This window comes from Bos taurus, chromosome 18 (assembly GCF_002263795.3).
Source record: "Bos taurus isolate L1 Dominette 01449 registration number 42190680 breed Hereford chromosome 18, ARS-UCD2.0, whole genome shotgun sequence".
NCBI classification, from domain to species: Eukaryota; Metazoa; Chordata; class Mammalia; order Artiodactyla; family Bovidae; genus Bos; species Bos taurus.
This window is the reverse complement of record NC_037345.1, coordinates 51,415,630-51,442,720: the sequence shown is the minus strand read 5'-3', so window position 1 is coordinate 51,442,720 and position 27,091 is coordinate 51,415,630. Positions and strand designations below refer to the sequence as shown.

At 52.3% G+C, this 27,091-nt stretch overlaps 1 protein-coding gene across 1 annotated transcript in view; it reads left to right on the top strand.

The window, feature by feature from the left end:
- LOC100336941 (uncharacterized) overlaps positions 1-26,651 on the top strand; it is a 50,042-nt gene extending 23,391 nt beyond the window's left edge. The window contains exons 5-17 of the mRNA XM_024979129.2: positions 2,792-2,892; positions 3,208-3,239; positions 3,855-3,896; positions 4,140-4,314; positions 15,321-15,510; positions 15,872-16,231; positions 17,422-17,700; positions 18,579-18,857; positions 23,207-23,318; positions 24,441-24,546; positions 24,862-24,893; positions 25,512-25,553; positions 25,799-26,651. Of these exons, the coding sequence (XP_024834897.2) occupies positions 2,792-2,892; positions 3,208-3,239; positions 3,855-3,896; positions 4,140-4,314; positions 15,321-15,510; positions 15,872-16,231; positions 17,422-17,700; positions 18,579-18,857; positions 23,207-23,318; positions 24,441-24,546; positions 24,862-24,893; positions 25,512-25,553; positions 25,799-25,976 (1,928 nt within the window). The 3' untranslated portion in view covers positions 25,977-26,651. The remainder of the gene's footprint in view (positions 1-2,791; positions 2,893-3,207; positions 3,240-3,854; positions 3,897-4,139; positions 4,315-15,320; positions 15,511-15,871; positions 16,232-17,421; positions 17,701-18,578; positions 18,858-23,206; positions 23,319-24,440; positions 24,547-24,861; positions 24,894-25,511; positions 25,554-25,798) is intronic.
- The last annotated feature ends 440 nt before the right edge of the window (positions 26,652-27,091 follow it).

The window sequence follows — 27,091 nt, the reverse complement described above, 5'->3', positions numbered from 1 at the left end:
AGGAGGCTAGTTGTGGACCCTGAGAAGGAAGGCTCATCCCACGGAGCTCTCAGATGGCATCAATCAAGGAACTGGACTTCTCCTCAAGTTTGACGTACTCCCTTCCCTCTCTAGGGGCTTCTCATGTGGGGCTAGTGGTAAAGAACCTGCCTGCCAGTGCCAATGCAGGAGACAAAGGGATGCAGGTTTGATCCCTGGAGGACAGGAAGATCCCTTGGAGGAGGAAATGGCAACCCACTCCAGTATTTTTGCCTTGAGAATTCCATGGACAGAGGAGGCAATCCCAATGAACTGGAACCACAGACAAAGGTCACGCTCTTTGGTAGTCAATCCCTCCCTCTTCGAAATCCCACGAGCCTTCCAATCTGGGTGCAAACAGACCAAGTGATATGGGGACAAGCATCCAATGGTCGGTGAATCAATGAGCAGAATTTACGGCTCACTGAGAAGGTGATGCTGTTCCAGACCAGCAAGAGTGTCAGGACAGAGGACGCGGGGTCCCATCAGTGTGGGGTCTCCTCCCAGTCAGAGTCTGCAGATGTGATGCCAGCTCCCCACTGAGCACTATAGTGACCTTCCACACCTCTCTTCCTGTGTAATTTCACTGGAAGTGGGTGTGTAATGAATGCAAATAATGAGGACATGGGTAGTCTCCTTTCGGAGCCTGTAGAACAATGTGTTTAATTAATTATGCAAAACTGAGCTAATTTTGTCATAGTTCGGTTATTGTGAGAATTGTTTGACTATAGGCAAGGCACTGGATCTTGTGCCTCCGTTTCCCCCTCTGTAAATCGGAGAAGAAGAGCTGGATCTTAGGGCTGCTGTGAGGTTGGTCACTAGGAAGGGAATGAGATTAAAATTCTCCCTGTAGGTAAAATTTTTACCACACAGAGTCGGCAGGCAAGAAGTGTTCACGGGGGATATTTTGGTTTTCAGCGTTGTGGGTTTTGGCTGTAGAGTCAAACAACTCGGTTACATTTCTGTTTCACCTGGTCCTAGCTCTGGGGCCTCCATTCCTTTATTGAAGAACTGTGTGTCTCAAATCTATGTATGCACAGCGGGGATGAAAACCCCTCCCTCGTGGGGATGGAAAGATGAGAAAAAATGGGTGTAAATGATTTCCCACTGTGCCAGTCGCACAGGAGTACCTGGAAACAGTTCATTAATATTATTACTACTAATTAATGTTGGGTGGACTGGAGAGGAACTACCCTCTAAGACCGACAGTTGTGATGGAAACAAAAAATCAGAGGGAGGGGGCATAATGTGAGAAGAAAAGAGTCCTTCAAAGGAAAATGAACAGGACATGGAGATGGCTACAGTGAGAGAATGGAGAGCTAGAGCAAGTCCAAGGTTTCAAATCTGACGAAGAGGGAAATGACACAGCCTCGTGCAGTGGGAGGGTCAGGAGGACACTGTGATGACAACACACGCAACCACACAGGCCTCAGAGCATTTCCTTCCTCCTAACCAGGCCCTCTCCCTGTAAGACTCCTCTTGGTATTGCCTCCAGTGAACTCGGACCCCGTTTCCCCTCTCTTTCTCTTCTGCTTTCAGGGCGAAAAAACGCCCAAGCCCTCAGTGTGGGGGCCATTACTGGCATCGTGATTGGGGTCCTGCTTGTGCTGACGCTGCTGGCTGTCCTGGGGTGTTTCATTTTCCTTCACAGGTACAGTGGCATTCCCAGATGCTGCCCCCACCCCCAGGTTGACCCTAGTCCTAGAGGAAGGACACCCCATCCTCCAATTTCCGGCCTGGATCTCCAGGACCCCCCCACTTCCCCACGGGTATTCTCTCTCTTTCTCCAGTTCCTGCCTCACTAGATATTGACCTCTGGCAACTTCCTTAACACCGTCCTAGTTTATTTTGTTATTTAGTCACGAAGTTGTATCCATCTCCTTTGCCACTCCATGACCTCCTCTGTCCATGGAATTTCTAGGCAAGAATACTAGAGTGGGTTGCCATTTCCTTCCCCAGGGTATCTTCCTGGCCCAGGGATTGAACCTGTGTCCCATGCATTGGCAGGTAGATTCTTTACCTCTGAGCCACCAGGGAAGGCCCATCTATCAGTTAACACAATTAAGACACCTCCTTGTCCTCGTTCCCTATATGTAGGCTGGCAGGTAGTAAGTACTCAGAAAAAGGTATCTCTTCCTGTATATTTAAATCCAGCTACTCTGATGAGGGGCAGTCACAGGGCCAGGATCTGAGGGTCGTCTTCGCCAAGTCCACACTTGGCCAGAGAGTGGAAGTTTGGACAGGCCAGGTGGGGTCAAATGCCCCCACGTGGCAGATACATTAACAACACCCCTGATGCATGAGACAGAACATCGTGCCAGGTCCGCAGGTGGTGGGATGTCTTTACACTTAAGGTCCAGGTAGATGGAGACAGAGGACAAGGCCACTGTCACATTTCAGCAGCTCCTGGGTGAGGGCGGGTGGCCACAGCAGCGACACTGCCCTCAGTGAGATCCCAGAGTCACTGGCTGACCGCTTTCCTCCCCATGCACTGGCCCTGCTCTCTCCATAAGCGTGACGAATCCACTCAGACAAAGCTTTGGATGGATGGACGCCTTTCCCAGAGCCATGGTCCCTTCAGTGGCCACTTTCTCCTGAACCCTATTAGCCTATGGTCCTGCCCCTCTGGACTCAGGGCAGATATGGCTTCTTAAGGACTTTCCTCAGTGTCCTTACTGGGCCCTCCCCTCCGAAGCAGCCTTGGTGGAGAAAGGAGGTGTCCAGCCCCTGCTTGGACATTCAGATCCTCCTGTCCCGTGTTCTGACTCCAGAGCCTTGACCTCCGTCTACACTCCTCACAAATATGCCTGTTTTTCTTTCCTAACCCCAGCTGCGTGCACAACAGAGGGAACTGGCCCCCAGCGTCCACCTCAGGTGAGTGTCTGTTCAGCCCAGGACAGCGGGGAGCCCCGGTCAGGCCCTGCCATGTCTGTTCCTGCCTGCTACCCCCAGGGTCTCTGGCCCTTTGGGGCTTAAGCACAGGGATCCCGATTGGCTAGTCTGCTTTTCCTATGGGTTATCATCCTGGGAGGCTTCCTCGCCCTCACTGGGGCCTGAAATCGCCAGAGGTTCTCTCCCTTGGTGGGGATCGTTCTCCCATGGTTCTCCAGAAGGTGGACATCCAACCTCTCCTAGGAGAATGGGCTAAGCTTCCTCACATGCTCAGTGGTAACTCTTGTCTCCTCCCAGGAGGTGGTCCCTCTGGCAGCTCTGTCTCCCAGGTAAGTACATTCCTTCCTTGTCTCTTCTCCCAGCGTCCCCGCTTCACAGGCTCAGGGCACGGGGACTGTCCAACCCAGAAGCACTGTGAGACACCCTTCACTCGAGGGTAGTTGAAAGTCACTCAGTCATGTCCAGTCTTTGTGGCCCCATGGACTGTAGCCTGCCAGGCTCCTCTGTCCATGGATTTCTCCAGGCAAGAATACTGGAATGGGTTACCATTGCCTTCTCCAGGGGATCTCCCTGACCCAGGGATCGAGCCTCGGTCTCCCACATTGCAGGCAGATTCTTTGCCTTCTGAGCCACCAGGGAAGCTCATCAGAGTAGTTAGAACATGGCAAGTCCCACCAAGCTGGGAGCTGGATGCACTTCAGGGACATGACCACCCACAACCTTATCCAGAGGCTGCTCTGGTCCCCTGACTAGAACTCAGGAGAACCTTGGAGTTCAGCCAGGAAGAGAGTGGGCACTGGATCATCCGTCAGGGGAGCTAGGCTAACAAGGGTGGGAAACAGAGCCCAGATAGGATTTGGGGTCGGGGTTCCAGGCTTGGAGATGGCTGGTCGGGAGAAATGACTCTTTCCCTCTCCTCTGATGCCCACTTCCTCCATGCCCAGGCCTCCCTACCTGATGCCAGGCCACCAGCTCCCATCTACCAGGTGAGTGTGGGGATCCAAGTTCTGGTTCCATAGCCCAGAAGGCAAAGGAAGTGCCCCCTGCACATCTGGCTGTGTTTGGAGGTCCAAGAAATAGCAGGAAAGATGGAGAGGGGATAAGAGGAGGTGGGTCTGGACCAAAAACCTCTGACACGAACAGACCCTGGGTAACCCGGGGCTGGGAAGTCCCTGGGAAGTCATCTAAGAAGGTTACATGAGCTCGAAGGCATCGGTTTTCTTTTGCAGGAATTACTACACCCTGACACAGATGTTTACTGTAATATCAGCCACAAAGCAGATGTGGGTCCTTAGTTCCTCCAGACACGTCTCCTTACGGACTGTGGGAAAGAGCTTACCTGAGACCCAAGACCCGAGTGAGGTCAAGAGGAAGAGCCTGAGGCAGAGAACCAGCTCTGAGACCTGAGGCTATTCGGGAACCTAGGCCCAGGCTCAGGGTCCTCCTGGATTCCTGGCAACACTGACAGGTTGCCCTGAAGCCTGGATGGACCAGAACTCAGGCTGCAATTCCCACAGTGGGGAGAGGTTTCAACAGGGCAAGTGACTGGGCCTGTGACCCACGGTGGACCAGCAGAGAGATCTGAATCAAGAGCACTTTCCTTCCCCTGGTTGCAAAATATACTGCCCTTGGGTCTTGTCCAGCAAGAAATTCACCTGAATCTCTGCTCTGGTCTCTCCATGGTTGCTCAGGGAAAGTATTAGCTCTAGTTACCTGACCTCCCCATCTATTCCCTGGGGGAAAGGAAGGGGAAGATTGTGAGAATGGAGGGAGGGGGCATGCTAACAGGAAAGGAGGGTCACCAGACCATTGGCAGCCACATGGGCACTCGGCAGTCCTCACACTGCCCTGGGGTCCCAGACACCTCCCAGTGCTTGCTCACTTGGCATGGAGTCTCTGGAGCACAGAATATGGGACCGTCTGAGACCCACTAGAACATGAGTCAGGAAGGACGAGTCGTGGGTGAGACAACTTTTATGGGTGAGGCCCTTTTGCAGCCTCTTGGTGTCCTGAGCCCTTGGCCATCCTCACCAAGCCCTGCTGGCCCCAACTGGTGCTGCCTCAATTGAGTTTTTTTGTTCAGTTGCTAAGTTGTGTCTGAGTCTTTGGGACCCCATGGACTGCAGCACGCCAGGCTTCCCTGTTCTTCACTATCCCCCAGAGATTGCTTCAACTAATCTCCACTGAGTCAGCGATGGGACAGGAACTTTTGTCTGTCCCCAGATCAAGGATCCAGAATGCCTTCTCTCTCCATGGGTTTCTGTTGTTTCCCCAAGGGCCTAAGCCCTGAGGACCTCGTTCCCTTTGGGGGACCCAGAGGAGCAATCAGAGTCACCAAAGTAAGAGGGACCCAGAAGCCATGCTCTGAGCAAGGTCCTCCCAGGAACTTCCCGTGACCTCTATCCACTTTCTGCTGGTTTCCACTTTGCTTTCCGACGCGGATCGTGAGCCTGCTCCCAACACACACACACGTCAGCCTCAGGGCAAAGGTGCAGGCTCTACCTAAAACTCAACCTGACTATGATGGCAAAGGGCTCACCTGTCTCCTCCTCAGTGTCCCAAGGGCCCTTCCCACCCGGATCTCCCCTGCAGCCCCCACCACACACCTGGGCTAGCAAGTCTCAGTCTCTCCCTGAGGTCCCTGGGATAGGTCTGTTCTCATATAGTTCCGCTCGGATCAGGTGCCCACACTCACACAAACACAGCAGGTGTGTGCCCTAGGGCACAGAGCCCACAGTTGGCAAGCATGCTCTTGGCAAGCATGGCCAAGTATCATCTGTGCTGAGATGAGATGAGAGGTAAGAGAAACCACCTGCAAAGCTTCCGATCATGATTTAGGTCTAAATTACTTCTTATCCCCCCAGGCACACAGTCTTGGATGAGACAAGGTGACGCTTCTTGGTGTTCCTTACTGTTCTGTAACAAATGACCACCAATTTATGGGCACAAACCACAGTGTCAATATGACGCTGTTCTTTCTGGATTCTACAGACAGTTCATTTCTTTGCCTTTCCAAGCTGTGAGAGGCTGCCTGCTTTCCTGGGTTCGTGGCGCATTCCTCCATCTTCAAAGCCAGCAGTGGAACATCTTAAAGCTCCCCAAGGTCTCCTTCCATCATCCCATCTCCTCTGGCTCTGCCTCTCCTGCCTTGGAACATTGTGAATGTATTGGACTCAGCCCAATACATCACCCACCATAATCTCCAAGGTACCCCACCTTATCTCCCAAATACCCCACCATAGTCTCCCAATCATGTGATCTGAATTTCATCTGTAGATTTCCTTAATAATGGGGCACATTTCTCGGATTGTGGGCTTGAAGTTGTGGACATCTCTTAGGGTTCTGTGCTCTGCCTCCCACTCCTCTCAAGGCCGTGGGCATCATCTTCCCTCACTGCAGTCTGCTCTGGGCAGCTTGGACTTTGTCAGGCCGATGTGGGGTCAAGTCCTGCCACGATGTCCACAGCAATCTCACTGGCCCTGAGCCCTGGAGATCGAGGCCAGTCCACACTCCCTGCAGCTCTCCCCACCCCTTCTTTCCAGTGAAGTGAAAGTTGTTCAGTCCGTCCAACTCTTTGCAACCCCATGGACTGTAACCCTCCAGGCACATCTGCCATGGGATTCTCCAGGCAAGAACACTGGAGTGGATAGCCATTGCCATCTCTGTAGATTCATCAAACCCAGGTCTCTGGGATTGCAGGAAGATTCTGTACTGTCTGAGCCACCATGGAAGCCTCTTCTTTTCTAGCAATGCCCAATTTTTCAGAATGGAAAGAAAGCAGATGTGACTCAAAGACCACAACTCCCAAGTCTCCAGGTGGCCTGTGTTCATCAGCACCATGGACAGTGTCTCTGCTGTGCTCAGCCCCCATCAATGGGAAGGGACGGCTGCATATCCTGCCCATTTCTATTCTATGACAAAGATGAACATAGTAGAATGTGTTCAGGGATAACCCACTTTTCCCTAGTTTATGAATCGGGAGCACCTTCTCCTGTCTGTGTATTAGTTGTAGCTACAGCCATGATAACTCCCAGGTGAATGATCCTGCGCCCAGAGGGTGTCCTCAAGGAGGCTGAGAACTAACTTTGTCCTCTCAGAGTATCTCCCCGCCGCTGAGTGTCAGATAACCGGCTTGTCTACAACTTGGAGGGAACGTTTCACGATTAAGTCCTGACCCTCGGTACCTGACCTTGGAGACAGCCATCACCTAGCCTGGAGGCCCCCTGAGCACAGCCTCCTGTTCCCTCATTCTCCAAATGATCCCCCCTCCCCCAGGGAGCAAGGCTGAGCAGAACGCCTGGGCTACCCTCCCAGCTTCTCCAGTCTGAGCCTCAAGCCTGGCGTGAGAGCTTTTGCCATCTCTCCATGCTTCCAACAGAGCAAGCGTCCTGCTGAAGAACAAGTGGGGCCTGAAGACCAGTCTCCAGGGTACAATCTGTCACCTGAGGGCTCCTCCGTCTGCCTGTGTACCCAAAGGAAGAGAAGGAACTAGGGCTCCACAGTCACCCCAAACTTCCTCTTCTCCATAAATGTACCATTGACAGGGGTAACTCTGACACCCAAACCCAGCACTATACTTCCCAAGGGCTCGGGTCTAACCCGTCCAGCATCCCTAACAGTCATGCAAAATGCTGGAGATACCCAGTATAATGGTCACCGGGTTACCAGGGCCTCCCCTATCTTCCATGGGGACAGACTCTGCAGGAATCACCTGGGCTCAGGTGCACCACCTGTGGAACCATGGTGTTTAAATGGAGCAGCAGAGGGAGCTACTGAGGGTATCTCAGGGGTCCTGGCATCTGGCCAACCACAGAGGCGCAGCCACAGGACTTCATGAAAAGATGAATGGAAGGATGGGTAGGGGATAAAGGAGGGATGGGATGTGGGCAGAGAGATGGACATATGGACACAGGTGCTATCTCCTCACAGAATTTTTCCGTAAAGGGTGAGGATGTTGGAAATGAACGTTTTCCTCTAGTCCCCATGCAGATGCAGTTTAGGGGATACAGTGGCACTCAGTGAGCACACAAGTTGACCAGGACTCCAGTTCTAAGAGGATCCCTGAGCTGGGAGCTCGGACATGGAAGGATTCACCTGTCCTGCTTCTGCTGAGTCCACTGGCCAGCTCCAGGCCTGGTGCTGGGAGCTGCATACCTGTGTGTCAAATGAATGAGCCCCTGGCTCACACTCCACGGGGGCTGAGGTTTGTGGTGAGGATGTTCACTGCAGAGCAGATGCTCAGTGTGAAAGGCGGGATGCTCGCTACTGGCTGTTCCAGACTGAAAACAAATTTGCAGTGAAGTCACCCCAGTGGCAGAGCAGGTCCTCAGCCTGTAGAAAATCAATGTTTCAATGGTGTTCTGGATGTTTGAGAAAGAAGGAGTTGAAAAGAAGACCTCACAACTTCGGGAATAGCATTTAATTCTGAACTACTCAGCAAATATTTTATTTATTTTTTAATTTCTGGCTGCACTGGTCTTCATTGTTTTCCACCAGTTTTCTCTAGTGCGGTGAGCAGGGGCTACTCTTCGTTGCGATACGCCGGCTTCTCACTGAGGTGGCTTCTCTACTCCTGAGCAGTGGCTCTCGGCAAGCAGACTTCAGTCGTTGCAGCTCGTGGGCTCAGAGCACAGACTCAGCAGTTCCGATGCATGGCCTTAGTTGCTCAAAAGCATGTGAAATCCTCCTGACCAAGGATGAAACCCGGGTCCCGTGCTTTGGCAGGTGGATTCCTATCCACTGAGGCACCAGGAAAGTTCTCTAAACAATGCCTAACTTGTAGATAGACACTGGTTCATCATGGCCGCCCCACACACGAGGTTTCCATGTTTGAGTATGGGTAAATAAACAAGCGATGTATGTCATAGTTTTTTAATTTACAGACACACAACCATAGGCTCTGTGCTCACTAGCCCTACAGACTCACAACCACCTGCTCTGTGCTCACTAGCCCTGCTGGTGTGACTTGGGCAGCAGGACTGTCACTGACCTTGCGGTTTTCTAGTTGCTAAGTCATGTGCAACTCTTTTGTGACCCAGTGGACTGTAGCCCGCCAGGCTCCTCTATCCATGGGATTTCCCAGGCAAGAACACCAGAGTGGTTTGCCATTTCTTCTGCAGGAGATCTTCCTGAGGCAGAAATCAAACCCGAGTCTCCTAAACGGGGAGGAGGATTCTTTACCACTGCACCACCAGGGAAGTCCATGTTGCTGATGATCACTTGTTCAAACCCATGCAAGTTACAGCTGCTGCTGCTAAGTCACTTCAGTCGTGTCCGACTCTGTGCAACCCCAAAGATGGCAACCCACCAGGCTCTGCTGTCCCTGGGATTCTCCAGGCAAGAACACTGGAGTGGATTGCCATTGCCTTCTCCAATGCATGAAAGTGAAAAGTGAAAGTGAAGTCACTCAGTCGTGTCTGACTCTTAGTGACCCCATGGACTGCAGGCTACTGGCTCCTCCACTCATGGGATTTTCCGGCAAGAGGACTGGAGTGGGATGCCATTGCCTTCTCCGGCAACTTACAGTATCAAGTGTCAACCCTAATGGAAGCTATGGAAGCTGGGTAATTTTCATGTGTCCATGTGGGTTCATCAATTAATAAAATGTACACCTCGGGTGTGGCATGTTGAATACTGAGGAGACCCTACACTCATGGGCAGCAAGTATCTAGGAAAACTCCGTACCTTCCCTCACTTTTGCTGTAAAACTGAAGCTACTATAAAAAAATAACCTTTACTACAACTGAACCACCCTGGCACCAACCCTTCTCAGGCTTAAGGAAGATGGAGATTCACCTTTGAAACTTCAAATATCAAAAGGTAAAAAGAAGTAAAAACAACCTAATAAATTAGAATACGAAAGAGGCCATTAGATCCTAATAATTTAGTTACTACAATCATCTACAGGGTGACAGGGACACTGAGTCCAGAGCTAGCATGCTTGATCCCTGTGTCCCTTTTGCTGAAAGAATCTCTGATCAGGGTCCTGTGGAGATGCCCCACCTTCCTTCTCACCATGAAGACCAGGTCCCCTGCTGGGGCAGAGACAGAGAAGGCGTGAAGACGAGGTTCAGAATCACTGCACCACCCCTGGTCTTCCAATTCCACCTGGCCCTGCCCCCTGTGGAAGACACTAAAGGGGGTATGGGGGGAAAGGAAATGCAGCCTTTTCATATCCACATGGGCCCTCTGGATCAGGCAGGACACACGGACGTTTCCTCACCCTCCTCCTACTTAGAGATGCTCCAGTCCTGCCCAAGGACTGAGAATGTTGCATCTGGATCCTTCCTCTTCTACAGAGAGAAATTGGCCTGGTATCAACACAAATCTCAACTGGATGAAATCTTGGAGTGGGGTATATAAGAGAAGATCTTGGACGAGAGATGTTGGAAATTCAGAGTGGGACATGATTCAGCATAAAGGATATGTAGTGTTGAAAGGGTTAGTCGCTTGGTCGTATACGATCCTTTGTGACCTCATGTCTGTAGCCTGCCAGCACCTCTGTCCCTGGGATTTGTAAGATGATATGTAAACACTTGACAAATACTTGAGTTGTCTTAGAAGAAAACCTCGAGTACTTTCCCATCGAGAAAAGTGAAGAGGAACTTTTCTCGAAGTTCCTCTTCGAAAATGAAGAGGAACTAAAAAGCCTCTTGATGAAAGTGAAAGAGGAGAGTGGAAAAGTTGGCTTAAAGCTCAACATTCAGAAAACGAAGATCATGGCATCTGGTCCCATCACTTCATGGCAAATAGATGGGGAAACAGTGGAAACAGTGTCAGACTTTATTTTGGTGGGCTCCAAAATCACTGCAGATGGTGACTGCAGCCATGAAATTAAAAGACGCCTACTCCTTGGAAGGAAAGTTATGACCAACCTAGACAGCATATTCAAAAGCAGAGACATTACTTTGCCAACTAAGGTCCATCTAGTCAAGGCTATGGTTTTTCCAGTGGTCATGTATGGATGTGAGAGTTGGACTGTGAAGAAGGCTGAGCGCCGAAGAATTGATGCTTTTGAACTGTGGTGTTGGAGAAGACTCTTGAGAGTCCCTTGGACTGCAAGGAGATCCAACCAGTCCATTCTAAAGGAGATCAGCCCTGGGTGTTCATTGGAAGGACTGATGCTAAAGCTGAAACTCCAGTACTTTGGCCACCTCATGTGAAGAGTTGACTCATTGGCAAAGACTCTGATGCTGGGAGGGATTGGGGGCAGGAGGAGAAGGGGACGACAGAGGATGAGATGGCTGGATGGCATTACCGACTCGATGGCCGTCACTCTGAGTGAACTCCGGGAGTTGGTGATGGACAGGGAGTCCTGGCGTGCTGCGAGATTCATGGGGTCGCATAAGAGTCGGACACGACTGAGGGACTGAATTGAACTGAACTGAACTTTCCCTTCGACACTCCCCTCTATAGCCCCCAGAGGGCGGCAGAGCTCCTCCATAGTCTGGAGCCTCCACAGGGCAGCCCACCTCCTTCCCACTTAGCAGCTCCCACCGCCCAGCAGCCTCTGACCCTCAGCAACCTACTCCATCCACAGTCCTCCCCACTCTCCCAGTTCCCCACACTGGACTCTGGCAGCTCCTCCTCCCAGCCAGGCCCACCTGAAGGCCAGACTCCGCTCAGGTAGCTCTGCCCTCTGAGCCCCATCCTTCTCTGCTGAGGGTCTGCTCACCCTTCACATCTCAGTCAAAAGATCACTTTCTCAGGGGTGCCTTCCATGACACCCAGTCCAGCTGAGATTCCATGACAGACTCCGGACCCTTTCCTTTCCACCAGACGCTTCCCTTTCAGTCTATCCCTCCATCATAATTAGCTCCTTTTTTCCAGGATGTTCTCTGAGTGTCTGTCTCCCCGTCACAAGGTCAGGCGTGTGAGCTTGAAGTCCAAGTCTATCCTATTCTCTGGACACCAGGACACAACCCAGGGCTGACAGGTCACACATGCTCAATAAATACTCTTTAAATAGATAAGGGAATCTGCATAACAGAAGCCAGAACTCACACCCCCCCCCACCCCAGTGTGACACCGAGGGGTCAGAGAATATTCCTTGTGGACACAGGGGCTCTGGCATCAGAGTGGGAGGAGACCTGCCAGTGCCCACAGCTGCTCCAGGACAGGACTTTATTCCTCCTGGAGTCAGGAGTGAGGACAGGGGCCTCTTAAGTGTGAGGAGTCAGACCTCTGCTCATTCCCAGATAATCACACCCTCTTCCATCTCTACTCAGGAGAATCTTATAGTCTCCCTGGAGGGCCTGGGCTGGCACCTTGAGTCCTTCCCCTTCTCTCGGAGACCTGACCTGGCTCAGACTCCTGATCCTCCATCCCAAGGGAGTCACCACAGGGGAGGGGGAGCCCCAGCGTGAACTCACAGGAATTGGGGGGCAGCTCCTCATCCCAAGGTCCCTGATCTGTGGGAACACGTGGGTCTGGTCCCTGGAGACATCTCAGCCCCTCCCCCTAAGGCATCCTGGGAAAGGAGGGGAACTTCCGGAACAGAGGAACATAGCTTCTGCAGTTGATCCATCCCAGGGGGACTGTAGTCCCACGGGGGTCTTCCCTCCACTGACAGAGGAGCCCAGGGGCTCCCCTGACAGAGTCTCTAGATGGAGTTGCCCAGGTCCTGGCACTGTGGGGAGGCTGAGAGCAGACCACTGATGGGGACACAGAGAACTAGGGTTCAGGCCCAGTGCTGTGAGGTGGAGGAGGACAGGGCCTTCTGGGGTCCAGCCCACAGGCCGCCACCCTCTCCCCAAAGCCCCGAGACCCCCCGCCGGCCCTTCCTTTGAAGCCTCAGGGACTGAGAGCTCCTCCTGAGCACACATCCACCTGGATGGATGGTTCTCCTGCCACTGAACAATGCCCATCGTCTCCCTGGGCTCACCCTGCACTGGGATGAGGTCAGGAAGCCTGGGGACCCACAGAGACCTGAACCCCGGCTGATAGCCTCTAGTCTGGAGGTCAGTGCCCACATCTGCCCAGAGCGCAGAGCCAACTCACTCCCTTTGGCGTTTGCACCCCAGCAGCCCACTCCAGTACTCTTGCCTGGAAAATCCCATGGATGGAGGAGCCTGGAAGGCTGCAGTCTATGGGGTTGCTAGAGTCGGACACGACTGAGTGACTTCACTTTCACTTTTCACTTTCATGCGTTGGAGAAGGAAATGGCAACCCACTCCAGTGTTCCTGCCTGGAGAATCCCAGGGACGGGGGAGCCTGGTGGGCTGCCGACTATGGGGTCACACAGAGTCGGATACGACTGAAGGGACTTAGCAGCAACAGCAGCAGCAGCAGCCGCCTGTTACATTGTCCCCGGGTCTGCTCATAACCTCCAGGGGGCAACATTCGGCCAAACAGGAAATTAGCAGGTGAATTTTGTTTTGCCTAAGGAAGTGGAGAAGGAGCCTGATTTCCATCCCTCCTTCTAAATAGCGGTCTCCAACCTTAAGGGCACCAGGGACCGGTTTCATGGAAGACAATTGCGGAGTGGTGGAGATGATTTGGTGATAATTCAAGCGTGTTACAATTACTGTGTACTTATATCTATTATTATTACATCAACTCCACCTCAGATTATCAGGCCTTAGACCCCAGGGGATCCCTCTTCTACAGACCCTCAAAGCCCCTCATATGTGCCCACATTATGCTGCCCAACCTTCTAGGGGCCTATGGGCACCCATGCCAGCTCTCATCCCTGCCTGCAACCACCCATGGGAAAGATCACAGCGACCACAGAAAGATCAGCCAGGGTGACAGAGGAGGCCCTATAATGGCAAGGAGGACCTGAATAGTTTCTGAACCAAGATTCAGGCAATAGACACAGAGACGGAGAGTCTCCCGGAACTTGACCTGAGGACCAGGGAGCCCAGAGTCAGCCCACCCATCAGCACCAGGTTCCTCTCCTCCCAGGACACACAGGAAGCCTTTCCCTTCTCACCTGCAAACTGCAGCTCCTCCTGACACTCGGTTCTGGGTCTCTGTCCCTGAAAACAGATGCCAGGCTGGTGACACTCGAAAGTGGAGGTCAGGTCCCCTCTCCAGTCATCGCTCATCTGACTCCTTTCTCTCCTCCAGAGTCAGTGTGACCTTGAGGGGGGAGTAAATGCAGTCTTCTCAGATATTTGAGAACAGGAAGACCCTGGGCATCCAGCTGGGTTTCTGTGTCACGGGAACAATTACCACCAACATTTGGAAACCGCTGGATCTGTGTGTTGTGCTGAGAGACCTCAGACCAAAACACAGCAGAGGCCAACACTGGGGTGGGTGGGGCAGCCTAACCGGTGTTCTGGGGTCTCAGTCAGGCTGGGCGAGCGTGTGACCTGGCGGCTGCTGAAACAGCATTTCTAAGGTGACACCTGGGGGTTCCCAGTCTTCATGAAGCTCCACAGGTGATTCCCACGCACCGTGGGGAAGACGTCCCTGTGACAAGCGTTCCTCATGCACCCCCCACCCCCAGGCTCCTCCTCTGAAGGGAAAAGCCAGAAGGGGATGACAGAGGGCTGTAGGAGAGGCTGAGTGTGCATCTGATCCAGAGCAGTGGGGACCTCGGGCCCGGACACCCCAAGGTTGTGCTTTTCCAGACAAGGGTGTGTGTGTGTGCCTGTGTGTGTGTATAGATGTGTGTGTATGTAGGTGTCTGTGTGTAGCTGTGTGTGCAGGTATGTGTGTGTGGAGTGTGTGTATGTAGATGTGTGTGTGTGTGTGTGTGTGTGTGTGTAGGTGGAGAATCACTGCTGTAGAAAGCAGGGGACTCAGCAGAATTCAGGGAATAGAAATACAGACAGAGAGGGAAGGGGGAGGGGGACCACCAGGGAGGGAAGGAGGAGAGGGGAGGCAGAGGGCGGGGCCTGGGCAGAGACCCCGCCCCGGGCCACGTGACCCAGTGACGTGCTCCTGCCCCCGGAGGAGGCACAGCACACAGAGGGAAGGACAGCAGAGCTCACTCAGCAGGCTGCAGTGCTTCTGAGCGTTTCTGGACCAGAAGTTCTCCTCGCAGAGAGGGACAGCAGACAGCAGGCGCCATGGAGCCCCCGTCAGGCCCTGCAAGCAGGAGGCATGTCCCCTGGAACAGGCTCCTCCTGGCAGGTGAGAGGGGACGATTTTCAGGGAGTGGGCAGAGACTGGAGAACAAGAGACTGGCTGGTGTCTGGGGGAGACAGGGCTCTGAGAGGGGACAGAGGGCTTGTGTTCACACCTGAGCGCAGAGGACAGGGGAGGGTGGGGGGCTCAGCCACAGGAGACTCTCCATGAACTAGAGCTGGTGAGGGGTGGGAAGATCTCAACTGCTGTAGGTTTCATGAGTTATTCTTCACTGAGCAGTAATTGTTGAAAACTGATGACAATAATAACAGTTTATTGTGTCAGTACAGAAAAACAACCAGAACAGTAAACACTGTCCTTACCCGCATCCTTAGAAACTGACAAATAAACAGCAGGCTGTGGAATTCCTGGGACCTCTCCTTCCTTCCCCCCCAGGTACTAATGTCTGGAGCCTGGTCCTGGCCCTGGGTTTCAAGCAGGATCAGACAAGCCCCTGCCCTCACGGAGCCCACGCCCTGTGGGGAGGAAGACAGACAAGCAGAGAGATCAAGAGTGTGCTGGCAGGTGCTACAGGCATCACGCAGGAAAGGGAGCGGAGAAGGGTCAGCAAGTGAGCACGAAGGGTCTTTACAGCAGCTGGTCGGGGCGAGGAGCATCTCCCAAGAGGCCCTGAGTGTGAGCAGGCATGTGAGGGCAGCGAGGGAGTGAGCCAGGGGACAGCTGGGGAAACAGAGGAAAAAACGAGCCCAGAGGGGCTGAAGTGATGGGGGTCATGCTGATGACCTTGAACCACACACACACATACATGCACACACACCCACACCAAGGCTGAGGGATGAAGAGACCTGCTCAGGACCCAGGGCAGCATTTTCCCATCCCCCACACAGGGCACAATATTAACTGATTTCTCTCTCTTCCCTCCTAGTCTCCCTCTTAACTTTCTGGACCCCGCCCACCACTGCCCAGCCCACTATTGAAACAGTGCCCCTCCTTGCTGCAGAAGGGTCGGATGTTCTTCTGCTTGCCCACAACGTGACAAAGAATCCTCTAGGCTATGCCTGGTACAGAGGAGAAAGGGTAGACAACACCCAGCTAATTGGATCATGTAGAGTAGCCACTAACCTAACTACCAAAGGGCCTGCACACAGCGGATCGGAGACACTTTACCCCAACGGAACCCTGCTGATCCAGAGTGTCACCCAGGAAGACACAGGCTCCTACACGCTGCTCGTTACAAAGGATGATTTACAGACAGAAAGACAAACTGGACACCTCCACGTACACCGTGAGTGCCTCCTCTCTGACCTCCGGGTGTTCGGGGCCTGAATTCTGTTCTGACAGACCCGGATGGCGCCTCCATCCCCTCTGCATTGTGTCCCGTGTCGGGGTTTGAACATTCAGTGCAGGGCACACACTGTGGAGACCAACTCCAAAGGGTCAGAAATGCTTTCCAGGAAGCCAGGCCCTGCAGACACTGTGTAGAGAGAAGGACGGTCTGATGAGGGACTCGGCAGAGGGAGAGCGCTCTCAGTCCAGCCCCTTGGGCCCCTCCCTGTGACCATGACCCTGAGGAAGACCCTGCAGGACTCAGGGAAGACCCTGGCCTGAGGGCCCCAGGGATCCTCACAGAGAAGCTCAGCTCCAGGAAGTCCATCCCAGACCCTGTCCCAGGGCTCCTGCCTCCAGTGACCCTGGGAAGCCTGTGCCAAATCCGGAGGCTCCAAGCTGGTCACCAGCCAGGGCTCAGCCCCAAGAGCCACATCCGTGCAGGGGCACAGCCTGGTCCTACTCCTGAGACTCAGCATGGACAACACACAGGTACAAGGTCCCCAGGAATCAACCAAATGCCCTGGGGGACTTGGAGACGCCAGAGAAATCTCAGCACCCCCAGAGAGGAACGGAGGAAGGAAGACACTGCTGGCAGCTCCTCCATCCCAGGGTGCTGCCCAGGGAGCTCTCTCTCGAGGCATGTTGGTGAAAACCAGGAGAGATGCCAGGTGGTCTCTGAATCTACCCTGTTCTGTCCACCACTAAACGCTGCTGCACAATCAACCCCCAAGGAAGCCTGTGCTTCTCCCAGACATAGAGCAGGTGGCCTCACACTCTCTGAGCTCAGGTCCCCATGCATTTGTCCTGCCACACACAAGCCTGCCTTATTCTTTAAAGTCTGGCTAAGAGGCGAAGGAAGCCAATTTTGTTGAAAGATGCTTTTAGAGGAGCCAAAAGTATAAGAAAGTGAGAGTGTTAGTCGTTCAGTCATGTCCTGCTCTTTCCTATTCCATGGACTGTAGCCCACCAGGCTCCTCTGTCCATGGAATTCTCCAGGCAAGAATATTGACTGGGTGGCAATTCCCTTCTCCGGGGGATCTTTCTGACCGGGGATTGAACCCAGGTCTCCTGCACTGGCAGGCAGATTCTTTACTGTCTGAGCGTCCAGGGAGGCTCAGGGCAATGTCCTCTCTGTTATCTGCACAGCGGTGCTACCCACACCCGTCATCACCAGCAACAACTCCAACCCCAGGGAGCACAAGGACACTGTGGTGTTAACATGTGGACCTGAGACTCAGAACACCTCCTACATGTGGTGGATCAGCAATCAGAGCCTCCCCAAGAGCACCAGGCTGGAACTGTCCGAGGACAAGAGGACTCTCAAAGTGGTCACCGTCACAAGGAAAGAGAAAGGACCCTATGTGTGTGAAACCCGGAACCCAGTGAGCATCAGCCACAGTGACCCATTCACCCTGGATGTCCTCTGTGAGTAACCTCTGTTCCTATGTGGCCTGAGCTGCCCACCCAAATGCGCGCTGCCAGAGGCCAATCCACACCCATCCCTCTCAGGTCCGAGTACATGGGCCATCACCCCTGGACACCCAGACTGGCCATGACTTCCTGTCCCAGGCAAGCCCAGGCAGGTCCACCTTGAATGAAGACAGGGAGGGGATGGGCAGCTCTGTGCTGGTGGCTGAGGATCACCAGAATATGATGGGAGAAACAAATTAACGTCAGACTCACAAAGAGTGAGCATGAAGGGTAATGATTGCAAATTTTTCAGACAAGCATGTGAACAGCTCAGAAGGACCCAGGAGCCCCAGTACAGACCAGGAACTTGCCTTCCCTCTGATTGCACCATGTGTGGCTTTCTGCTCTTTGCTCCAAATGGTCCGGACACCCCACCACTACCCCTCAGACTCCTCTGACCATCCAGAGGGGAACCTCAACCTCTCCTGCCACACAGCCTCTAACCCAGCCACATAGCGCTCCCAGCTTGTCAATGTGAGGGCCCAGGAATACACCCAGCCTCTCTCTATTCCCAATCACAACATGTGCTCTCAGATCCCACATTCCCTGACTGGCCTGGATAGCCCCACAGTCAGAAGATCAAGGTTCCCAGGGCTGATAGCACAGAGCTGTCTAGCACTAGAGTGTTGTCTCAGCAACCAGGCAATGGTCCCTCTTGTGTGATCTGGGGGTCAGAGGAGGTGTGTAATCACTCTTTCCCGTTGCCACCTGAACAAAGACCCAGGGCCTTCCTCACAGTCACCTTTACAGAGGTCTTGGGCCCCGAGACTGAGAAGGGAGCAAGGCCCAGGGCCCTGACCCACTCTCAGCAGTCACCCCCTGTCTCTCCACAGACCCAGTGGTACGGCCTTCCCTCCAAGCCAGCAACATCACAGTCCCAGAACATGAGGGCCCCGTGGTCCTGACCTGCCTCACAGATGAGACTGGGGTCTCCATACGCTGGCTCTTCAAAGGCCAGAGTCTCCTCCTCGCAGAGAGGATGACACTGTCCTCAGACAGCAGCACCCTCACCATAGACCCCGTCAGCAGAGAGGACGCTGGGGGTTATCAGTGTGAGGTCTCCAACAGGGGCAACTCCAGCAGAAGTGGCCCCCTCAGGCTGAGGGTGACCTGTGAGTGACCACCATCGCCTCCTGTCTTAGTCGTTCAGTGGTGTCCGACTCTTTGTGACACCACGGACTTGAGCTCACTAGGCTACTCTGTCCATGGGATTTCCCAGGCAAGAATCCTGGAGTGTGTTGCCATTTGCTACTCCAGGGGATCGTCCTGACCCAGGATCGATCCCGTGTCTGCTGCACTGCAGGCAGTCTTCCCAGCTAAGCTTCCAGTGAAGCCCATTTTCACTGGATAAGCTTCTTTATTAACTCCACCAACAATTAGCCTATCATCTCATTTCCTTCACTTCAAGCGATTGGAACATGTGCTGTCTCTCCCCTCCTCATCCCCTGATTTCTCCTGGCCCTCTGCTGTGAAGCCTCGTTGCCAAGACCACTGGAAGCAGCACTAAAATCAGTACCTGGGACTTCCTGGGCAGTCCAGTGGTTAAGACTCCACCTTCCACTGCAGGGGTTGCTGTGACCTCCTCCTGGGGATCTTCCCCACCCAGGGACTGAATCCGTGTCTGTTATGCCTCCTGATTGGCAGGTGGGATCTTTACCACTAGGGCCTCCTGGGAAGCCCTGGTGAGTCATAAAGCCTAAATCTCCTTTTTCTTATGTGTTCAATGGTGTTTATTATGCACTTTATAGAGCTTTGTGAATATCGCTCCGATGAAGGTGCAAATCACAGCAGACGTGTTCAGGCAGTGTCAGGATGTTAGTTCGCACTGTTGTGATTGCAGGCTTGCTGCCACACTCAACTCCAGGTCCCTCCACTTGGCTTTCTTAGTTGCACCATCGTCTCTACAGTGGAAGTGACACCGTTTCTTCACAGGATGGGCGGTGGTCATGTGTGGTGAGAGCTGGGGGCCTTGAGGACTGCACTTTGCGCACATAAACTCCTATGACTGTGTGCTGTCTGTTGGTCGGTTAGGTCTCTGGTTTACAGTGCTCTCACGGTCTCTAGTTCTCACTGAAATCTCTCTGACTGCTGTCGCATTTTTGAAAGTGGGGTGTAGTGTCAGTGTTATGACCGAGCTATTTCTCCCCTCGATGCTGTCCATTTTTGATTCACAATTCTGGTGGTGTTGGGTGGGTAATGCTTATAATTGTTCTATTTCCTTGATGGATGGAAACTTTTCTTGATATGCAAGGTCCTAATGTCTCTTGCAGGCTTTTTTGATTTAGAGATGATTATAGCAGACACTAATACAGCCACCACAATTCTCTTTTTATTGCTACTTGCATAGAATATCTTTTTCCAGCCTTACTTCAACCTTCTATGCTTTTGTATGTAAAGTGAGTCTCTTGAAGAGAGCATAGAGATGGGTCATAATTTTTATCCATTCTGTCAACCTCTGCCTTTAATTTGAAGGTTGAGGCTATCTTTCATCCAAATACTTCCTAATAAGAAAGAACTTGTGCCATCTAGCTATTTGTTATATGTCTTACATGCTTTATTCATTAATTCCTCTATTACTTACTGTTTGGTATTTAGGTGATTTCCTTTCGTATGTGTCATTTTGATTCTAGTCTTCCCCTTTCCAATGTATTTCAGTTCTTTTCTTAGCGCCTAACTTGAAGATGACAGTTATATCTTAAACGTATAACTATCAAGTTGAAATACCAACCAGATCTATGATGTATATTACAAACGAGGTGCTCTGTGCATCTCCATCGCCTCCATATTACACACTTACTGTCCTATATTTCAGCCGTCCTTGTACAATATATGCCCGTTATATAGATTTATAAACATTGTCTCGTGTAATACCTTTGTAATAAAAAACAAAAACAAGCGATTACATAAAAGACAATAATACCGGCTTAGATAAGATAGCTACCTATTGTGTAATTTGACCACTCTTCTCTAGGTTGCCTGTGGCTCTGAGTTGCTGTGTAATATATTTGTTCAGTCATCTTAAAGGCTTCCTTTCACACTTCATCTATGCTGTGTCTCCAAGGAATGAGCTCCCTCAACTGTTGTTTATCTGGGAAAGTCCTAATTTGAGCTTCACTGAAGGAGAGCTTCTGTGTACATTGCTTCGCCGGTTGACAGTCTTGCTTTTAGGACTTCAGTCGGTCATCCCAATGCCTTCTGATGTGGAATTCGATTTTCACACTGTTGAAGATCCGCTGCACATGCTGAGTCACTCCTGCATTTTTCAATTCCTCTCGCTGCGTTTTTCACTTCCTCTTTCCCTCGGTCTCTCAACAATTTGACTCTATTGTGTCGCAACGTCTGTATCTTGAGTTACCCCTTTTTGGAGTTCCTTAACCATCTCTAGTATGTGATCATCTAGTTTCGGAAGTTTTAAACCATTCATTTATATATATTTTTCATTGCTTTTTCCTCTCTATTCTCCTTCAGGAACTGCCATCCTGCATATGTTTGTCCACCTGATGGGAGTTCTGCATAATACTTTGCCTGGAGTCATTATTCACCATTTTTTTTTTTCCCTTTCTACTGCCCATTCTGAATAACTTCTTTTTTTCTGTCTTCACGTTCACGGATGCTTTCTTCTACCTGCTCAGACCTGCTGAGGAATCGCCCTTCTAAGTTAGTGTTTTCACTTCTTATACTTCAGCTCCAGATTTTCTTCAACCCTGTTTAAGTAATTTAACAATGAGGAAGAACACATCTTTCTTGAGAAGCAGGTGCTCCTCAGACCTGACCAATGTGGAGACAGCCATCCCCTCACACTGTGGACTCCACTGCTTTAGACATGGACACTGATTATGTGGCTACTGGGTCAATCTCAGACAAGCACACTAGGAGCAGAAAACCACAAAAAGAGGAGGGTAGTTGTGGACCCTGAGAAGGAAGGCTCATCCCACGGAGCTCTCAGATGGCATCAATCAAGGAACTGGACTTCTCCTCAAGTTTGATGTACTCCCTTCCCTCTCTAGGGGCTTCTCATGTGGGGCTAGTGGTAAAGAACCTGCCTGCCAGCGCTAATGCAGGAGACTAAGGGATGCAGGTTTGATCCCTGGGCATCAGGAAGATCCCCTGGAGGAGGAAATGGCAACCCACTCCAGTATTCTTACCTGGAGAATTCCATGAACAGAGGAGCCATTCCCAATGATCTGGAACCACAGACAAAGGTCACGCTCTTTGGTAGTCAATCCCTCCCTCTTAGGAATCCCACGAGCCTTCCAATCTGGGTGCAAACAGACCAAGTGATATGGGGACAAGCATCCAATGGTCAGTGAATCAATGAGCAGAGTTTACGGCTCACTGAGAAGGTGATGCTGTCCCAGACAAGCAACAGTGTCAGGACAGAGGACGCGGGGTCCCGTCAGTGTGGGGTCTCCTCCCAGTCAGAGTCTGCAGATGTGATGCCAGCTCCCCACTAAGCACTATAGTGACCTTCCACACCTCTTCATCTTCCCTTGTAATTTCACTGGAAATGGGTGTGTAATGAATGCAAATCATGAGGACGTGGGTAGTCTCCTTTTGGAGCCTGTAGAGCAATGTGTTTAATTAGTTATGCAAAACTTAGCTAATTTTGTCATAGTTCGGTTATTGTTTGTGAGAATTGTTTGACTGTAGGCAAGGCACTGGATCTTGTGCCTCCGTTTCCCTGTCTGTAAAACTGCAGAAGAAGAGCTGGATCTTAGGGCTGCTGTGAGGTTGTTCACTAGGAAGGGAATGAGATTAAAATTCTCCCTGTAGGTAAAATTCTTACCCACACAGAGTCAGCAGGCAAGAAATGTTCACAGGGGATATTTTGGTTTTCAGTGCTGTGGGTTTTGGCTGTAGAGTCAAACAACTCAGTTACATTTCTGTTTCACCTGGTCCTAGCTCTGGGGCCTCCATTCCTTTATGGAAGAACTGTGTGTCTCAAATCTGTGCATGCACAGCGGGGATGACAACCCCTCCCTCGTGGGGATGGAAAGATCAGAAAAAATGGGTGTAAATGATTTCCCACTGTGCCAATCGAACAGGAGTACCTGGAAACAGTTCATTAATATTATTACTACTAATCAATGTTGGGTGGACTGGAGAGGAACTACCCTCTAAGACCAACAGTTGTGATGGAAACAAAAAATCAGAGGGAGGGGGCATAATGTGAGAAGAAAAGAGTCCTTCAAAGGAAAATGAACAGGACATGGAGATGGCTACAGTGAGAGAATGGAGAGCTAGAGCAAGTCCAAGGTTTCAAATCTGACGAAGAGGGAAATGATGCAGCCTCGTGCAGTGGGAGAGTCAGGAGGACACTGTGATGACAAGACATGCAACCACACGGGCCTCAGGGCATTTCCTTCCTCCTAACCAGGCCCTCTCCCTGTAAGACTCCTCTTGGTATTGCCTCCATGAACTCGGACCCCATTTCCCCTCTCTCTTTCTCTTCTGCTTTCAGGGCGAGAAAACGCCCGAGCCCTCCGTGTGGGGGCCATTACTGGCATCGTGATTGGGGTCCTGCTTGTGCTGACGCTGCTGGCTGTCCTGGGGTGTTTCATTTTCCTTCACAGGTACAGTGGCATTCCCAGATGCTGCCCCCACCCCCAGGTTGACCCTAGTCCTAGAGGAAGGACACCCCATCCTCCAATTTCCGGCTTGGATCTCCAGGACCCCCCCACTTCCCCACGGGTATTCTCTCTCGTCCTTCAGTTCCTGCCTCACCAGGTATTGACCTGTGGCAGCTTCCTTAACACCGTCCTCATTTATTTTGTTATTTAGTCGCCAAGTTGTATCCATCTCCTTTGCCACTCCATGAACTCCTCTGTCCATGGAATTTCCAGGCAAGAATACTGGAGTGGGTTGCCATTTCCTTCCCCAGGGTATCTTCCTGGCCCAGGGATCGAACCTGTGTCCCATGCATTGGCAGGTAGATTCTTTACCTCTGAGCCACCAGGGAAGGCCCATCTATCAGTTAACACAATTAAGACACCTCCTTGTCCTCGTTCCCTATATGTAGGCTGGCAGGTAGTAAGTACTCAGAAAAAGGTATCTCTTCCTGTATATTTAAATCCAGCTACTCTGCTGAGGGGCAGTCACAGGGCCAGGACCTGAGGGTCGTCTTCGCCAAGTCCACACTTGGCCAGAGAGTGGAAGTTTGGACAGGCCAGGTGGGGTCAAATGCCCCCACGTGGCAGATACATTAACAACACCCCTGATGCATGAGACAGAACATCATGCCAGGTCCGCAGGTGGTGGGATGTCTTTACACTTAAGGTCCAGGTAGATGAAGACAGAGGACAAGGCCACTGTCATATTTCAGCAGCTCCTGGGTGAGGGCGGGTGGCCACAGCAGCGACACTGCCCTCAGTGAGATCCCAGAGTCTCTGGCTGACCGCTTTCCTCCCCATGCACTGGCCCTGCTCTCTCCATAAGCGTGATGAATCCACTCAGACAAAGCTTTGGATGGATGGACGCCTTTCCCAGAGCCTTGGTCCCTTCAGTGGCCACTTTCTCCTGAACCCTATTAGCCTATGGTCCTGCCCCTCTGGACTCAGAGCAGATATGGCTTCTTAAGAACTTTCCTCAGTGTCCTTACTGGGCCCTCCCCTCCGAAGCAGCCTTGGTGGAGAAAGGCAGTGTCCAGCCCCTGCTTGGACATGGGGATCCTCCTGTCCCATGTTCTGACAACAAAGCCTTGACCTCCGTCTACACTCCTCACAAATATGCCTGTTTTGTTTTTCTTTCCTAACCCCGGCTGCCTGCACAACAGAGGGAACTGGCCCCCAGCGTCCACCTCAGGTGAGTGTCTGTTCAGCCCAGGACAGCGGGGAGCCCCGGTCAGGCCCTGCCATGTCTGTTCCTGCCTGCCACCCCCAGGGTCTCTGGCCCTTTGGGGCTTAAGCACAGGGATCCTGACTGGCTAGTCTGCTTTTCCTACGGGTTATCATCCTGGGAGGCTCCCTCGCCCTCACTGGGGCCTGAAATTGCCAGAGGTTCTCTCCCTTGGTGGGGATCTTTCTCCCATGGTTCTCCAGAAGGTAGATGTCCAACTTCTCCTAGGAGAATGGGCTAAGCTTCCTCACATGCTCAGTGGTAACTCCTGTTTCCTCCCAGGACGTGGTCCCTCTGGCAGCTCTGTCTCCCAGGTAAGTACCTTCCTTCCTTGTCTCTTCTCCCCAGCATCCCCGCTTCACAGGCTCAGGGCACGGGGATTGTCCAACCCAGAAGCACTGTGAGACACCCTTCACTCGAGGGCAGTTCAAAGTCGCTCAGTCATGTCCAGTCTTTGTGGCCCCATGGACTGTAGCCTGCCAGGCTCCTCTGTCCATGGATTTCTCCAGGCAAGAATACTGGAATGGGTTACCATTGCCTTCTCCAGGGGATCTCCCTGACCCAGGGATCGAGCCTCGGTCTCCCACATTGCAGGCAGATTCTTTGCCTTCTGAGCCACCAGGGAAGCTCATAAGAGTAGTTAGAACATAGCAAGTCCCACCAAGCTGGGAGCTGGATGCACTTCAGGGACATGACCACCCACAACCTTATCCAGAGGCTGTCCTGGTCCCCTGAATTGACCTCAGGAGAACGTTGGAGTTTAGCCAGGAAGAGAGTGGGCACTGGATCATCAGTCAGGGGAGCCAGGCTAACAAGGGTGGGAAACAGAGCCCAGATAGGATTTGGGGTCGGGGCTCCAGGCTTGGAGATGGCTCGTCGGGAGAAATGACTCTCCTTCCCTCTCCTCTGATGCCCGCTTCCTCCATGCCCAGGCCTCCCTACCTGATGCCAGGCCACCAGCTCCCATCTACCAGGTGAGTGTGGAGATCCAAGTTCTGGTCCCATAAGCCCAAGGGGCAGAGGAAATGCCCACTGCACCCCTGGCTGTGTTTGGAGGTCCAAGAAATAGTAGGAAAGATGGAAAGGGGATGAAGGGGAGGTGGGTCTGGACCAAAAACCTCTGACACGAACAGACCCTGGGTGACCTGGGGCTGGGAAGTCCCTGAGAAATCATCTAAGAAGGTTACATGAGCTCGAAGGTGTCGGTTTTCTTTTGCAGGAATTACTACACCCCGACACAGACGTTTACTGTAATATCAGCCACAAAGCAGATGTGGGTCCTTAGCTCCTCCAGACACGTCTTCTTAAGGACTGTGGGAAAGAGCTTACCTGAGACCCAAGACCCGACTGAGGTCAAGAGGAAGAGCCTGAGGCAGAGAACCAGCTCTGAGACCTGAGGCTATTCAGGAACCTGGGCCCAGGCTCAGGGTCCTCCTGGATTCCTGGAGACCCTGACAGGCTGCCCTGAAGCCTGGAAGGACCAGAACTCAGGCTGCAATTCCCACAGTGGGAGGAGGCTTCAACAGGGCAAGTGACTGGGCCTCTGACCCCCTGTGGACCACCAGAGAGATCTGAATCAAGAGCACTTTCCTTCCCCTGGTTGCAAAATATAACTGCCCCTGGGTCTTGTCCAGCAAGAAATTCACCTGAATCTCTGCTCTGGTCTCTCCATGGTTCCTCAGGGAAATTATTAGCTCTAGTTACCTGACCTCCCCATTTCCCTGGGGGAAAGGAAGGGGAAGATTGTGAGAATGGAGGGAGGGGGCATGCTAACAGGAAAGGAGGGTCACCAGACTGTTGGCAGTCACATGGGCACTCGGCAGTCCTCACACTGCCCTGGGGTCCCAGACACCTCCCAGTGCTTGCTCACTTGGCATGGAGTCTCTGGAGCACAGAATATGGGACCGTCTGAGACCCACTAGAACAGGAGTCAGGAAGGATGAGTCGTGGGTGAGACAACTTTTATGGGTGAGGCCCCTTTGCAGCCTCTTGGTGTCATGAGCCCTCTGGCCCTCCTCACCAGGCCCTGCTGGCCCCAACTGGTGCTGCCTCAAATGAATTTTTGTTGTTGAGTTGCTAAGTTGTGTCTGAGTCTTTGGGACCCCATGGACTGCAGCACGCCAGGCTTCCCTGTCCTTCACTATCCCCTGGAGTTTGCTTCAACTAATCTCCACTGAGTCAGCGATGGGACAGGAACTTATGTCTGTCCCCAGATCTAGGATCCAGAATGTCTTCTCTCTCCATGGGTTTCTGTTGTTTCCCTAAGGGCCTAAGCCCTGAGGACATCGTTCCCTCTGGGGGGCCGAGAGGAGCAATCATAGTCACCAAAGTAAGAGGGACCCAGAAGCCATGCTCTGAGCAAGGTCCTCCCAGGAACTTCCCGTGACCTCTGTCCACTTCCTGCTGGTTTCCATTTTGCTTTTCAGTGCAGATCGTGAGCCTACTCTCAACACACACACACACACACACACGTGTCAGCCTCAGGGCGGACTTGCAGGCTCTACCTAAAACT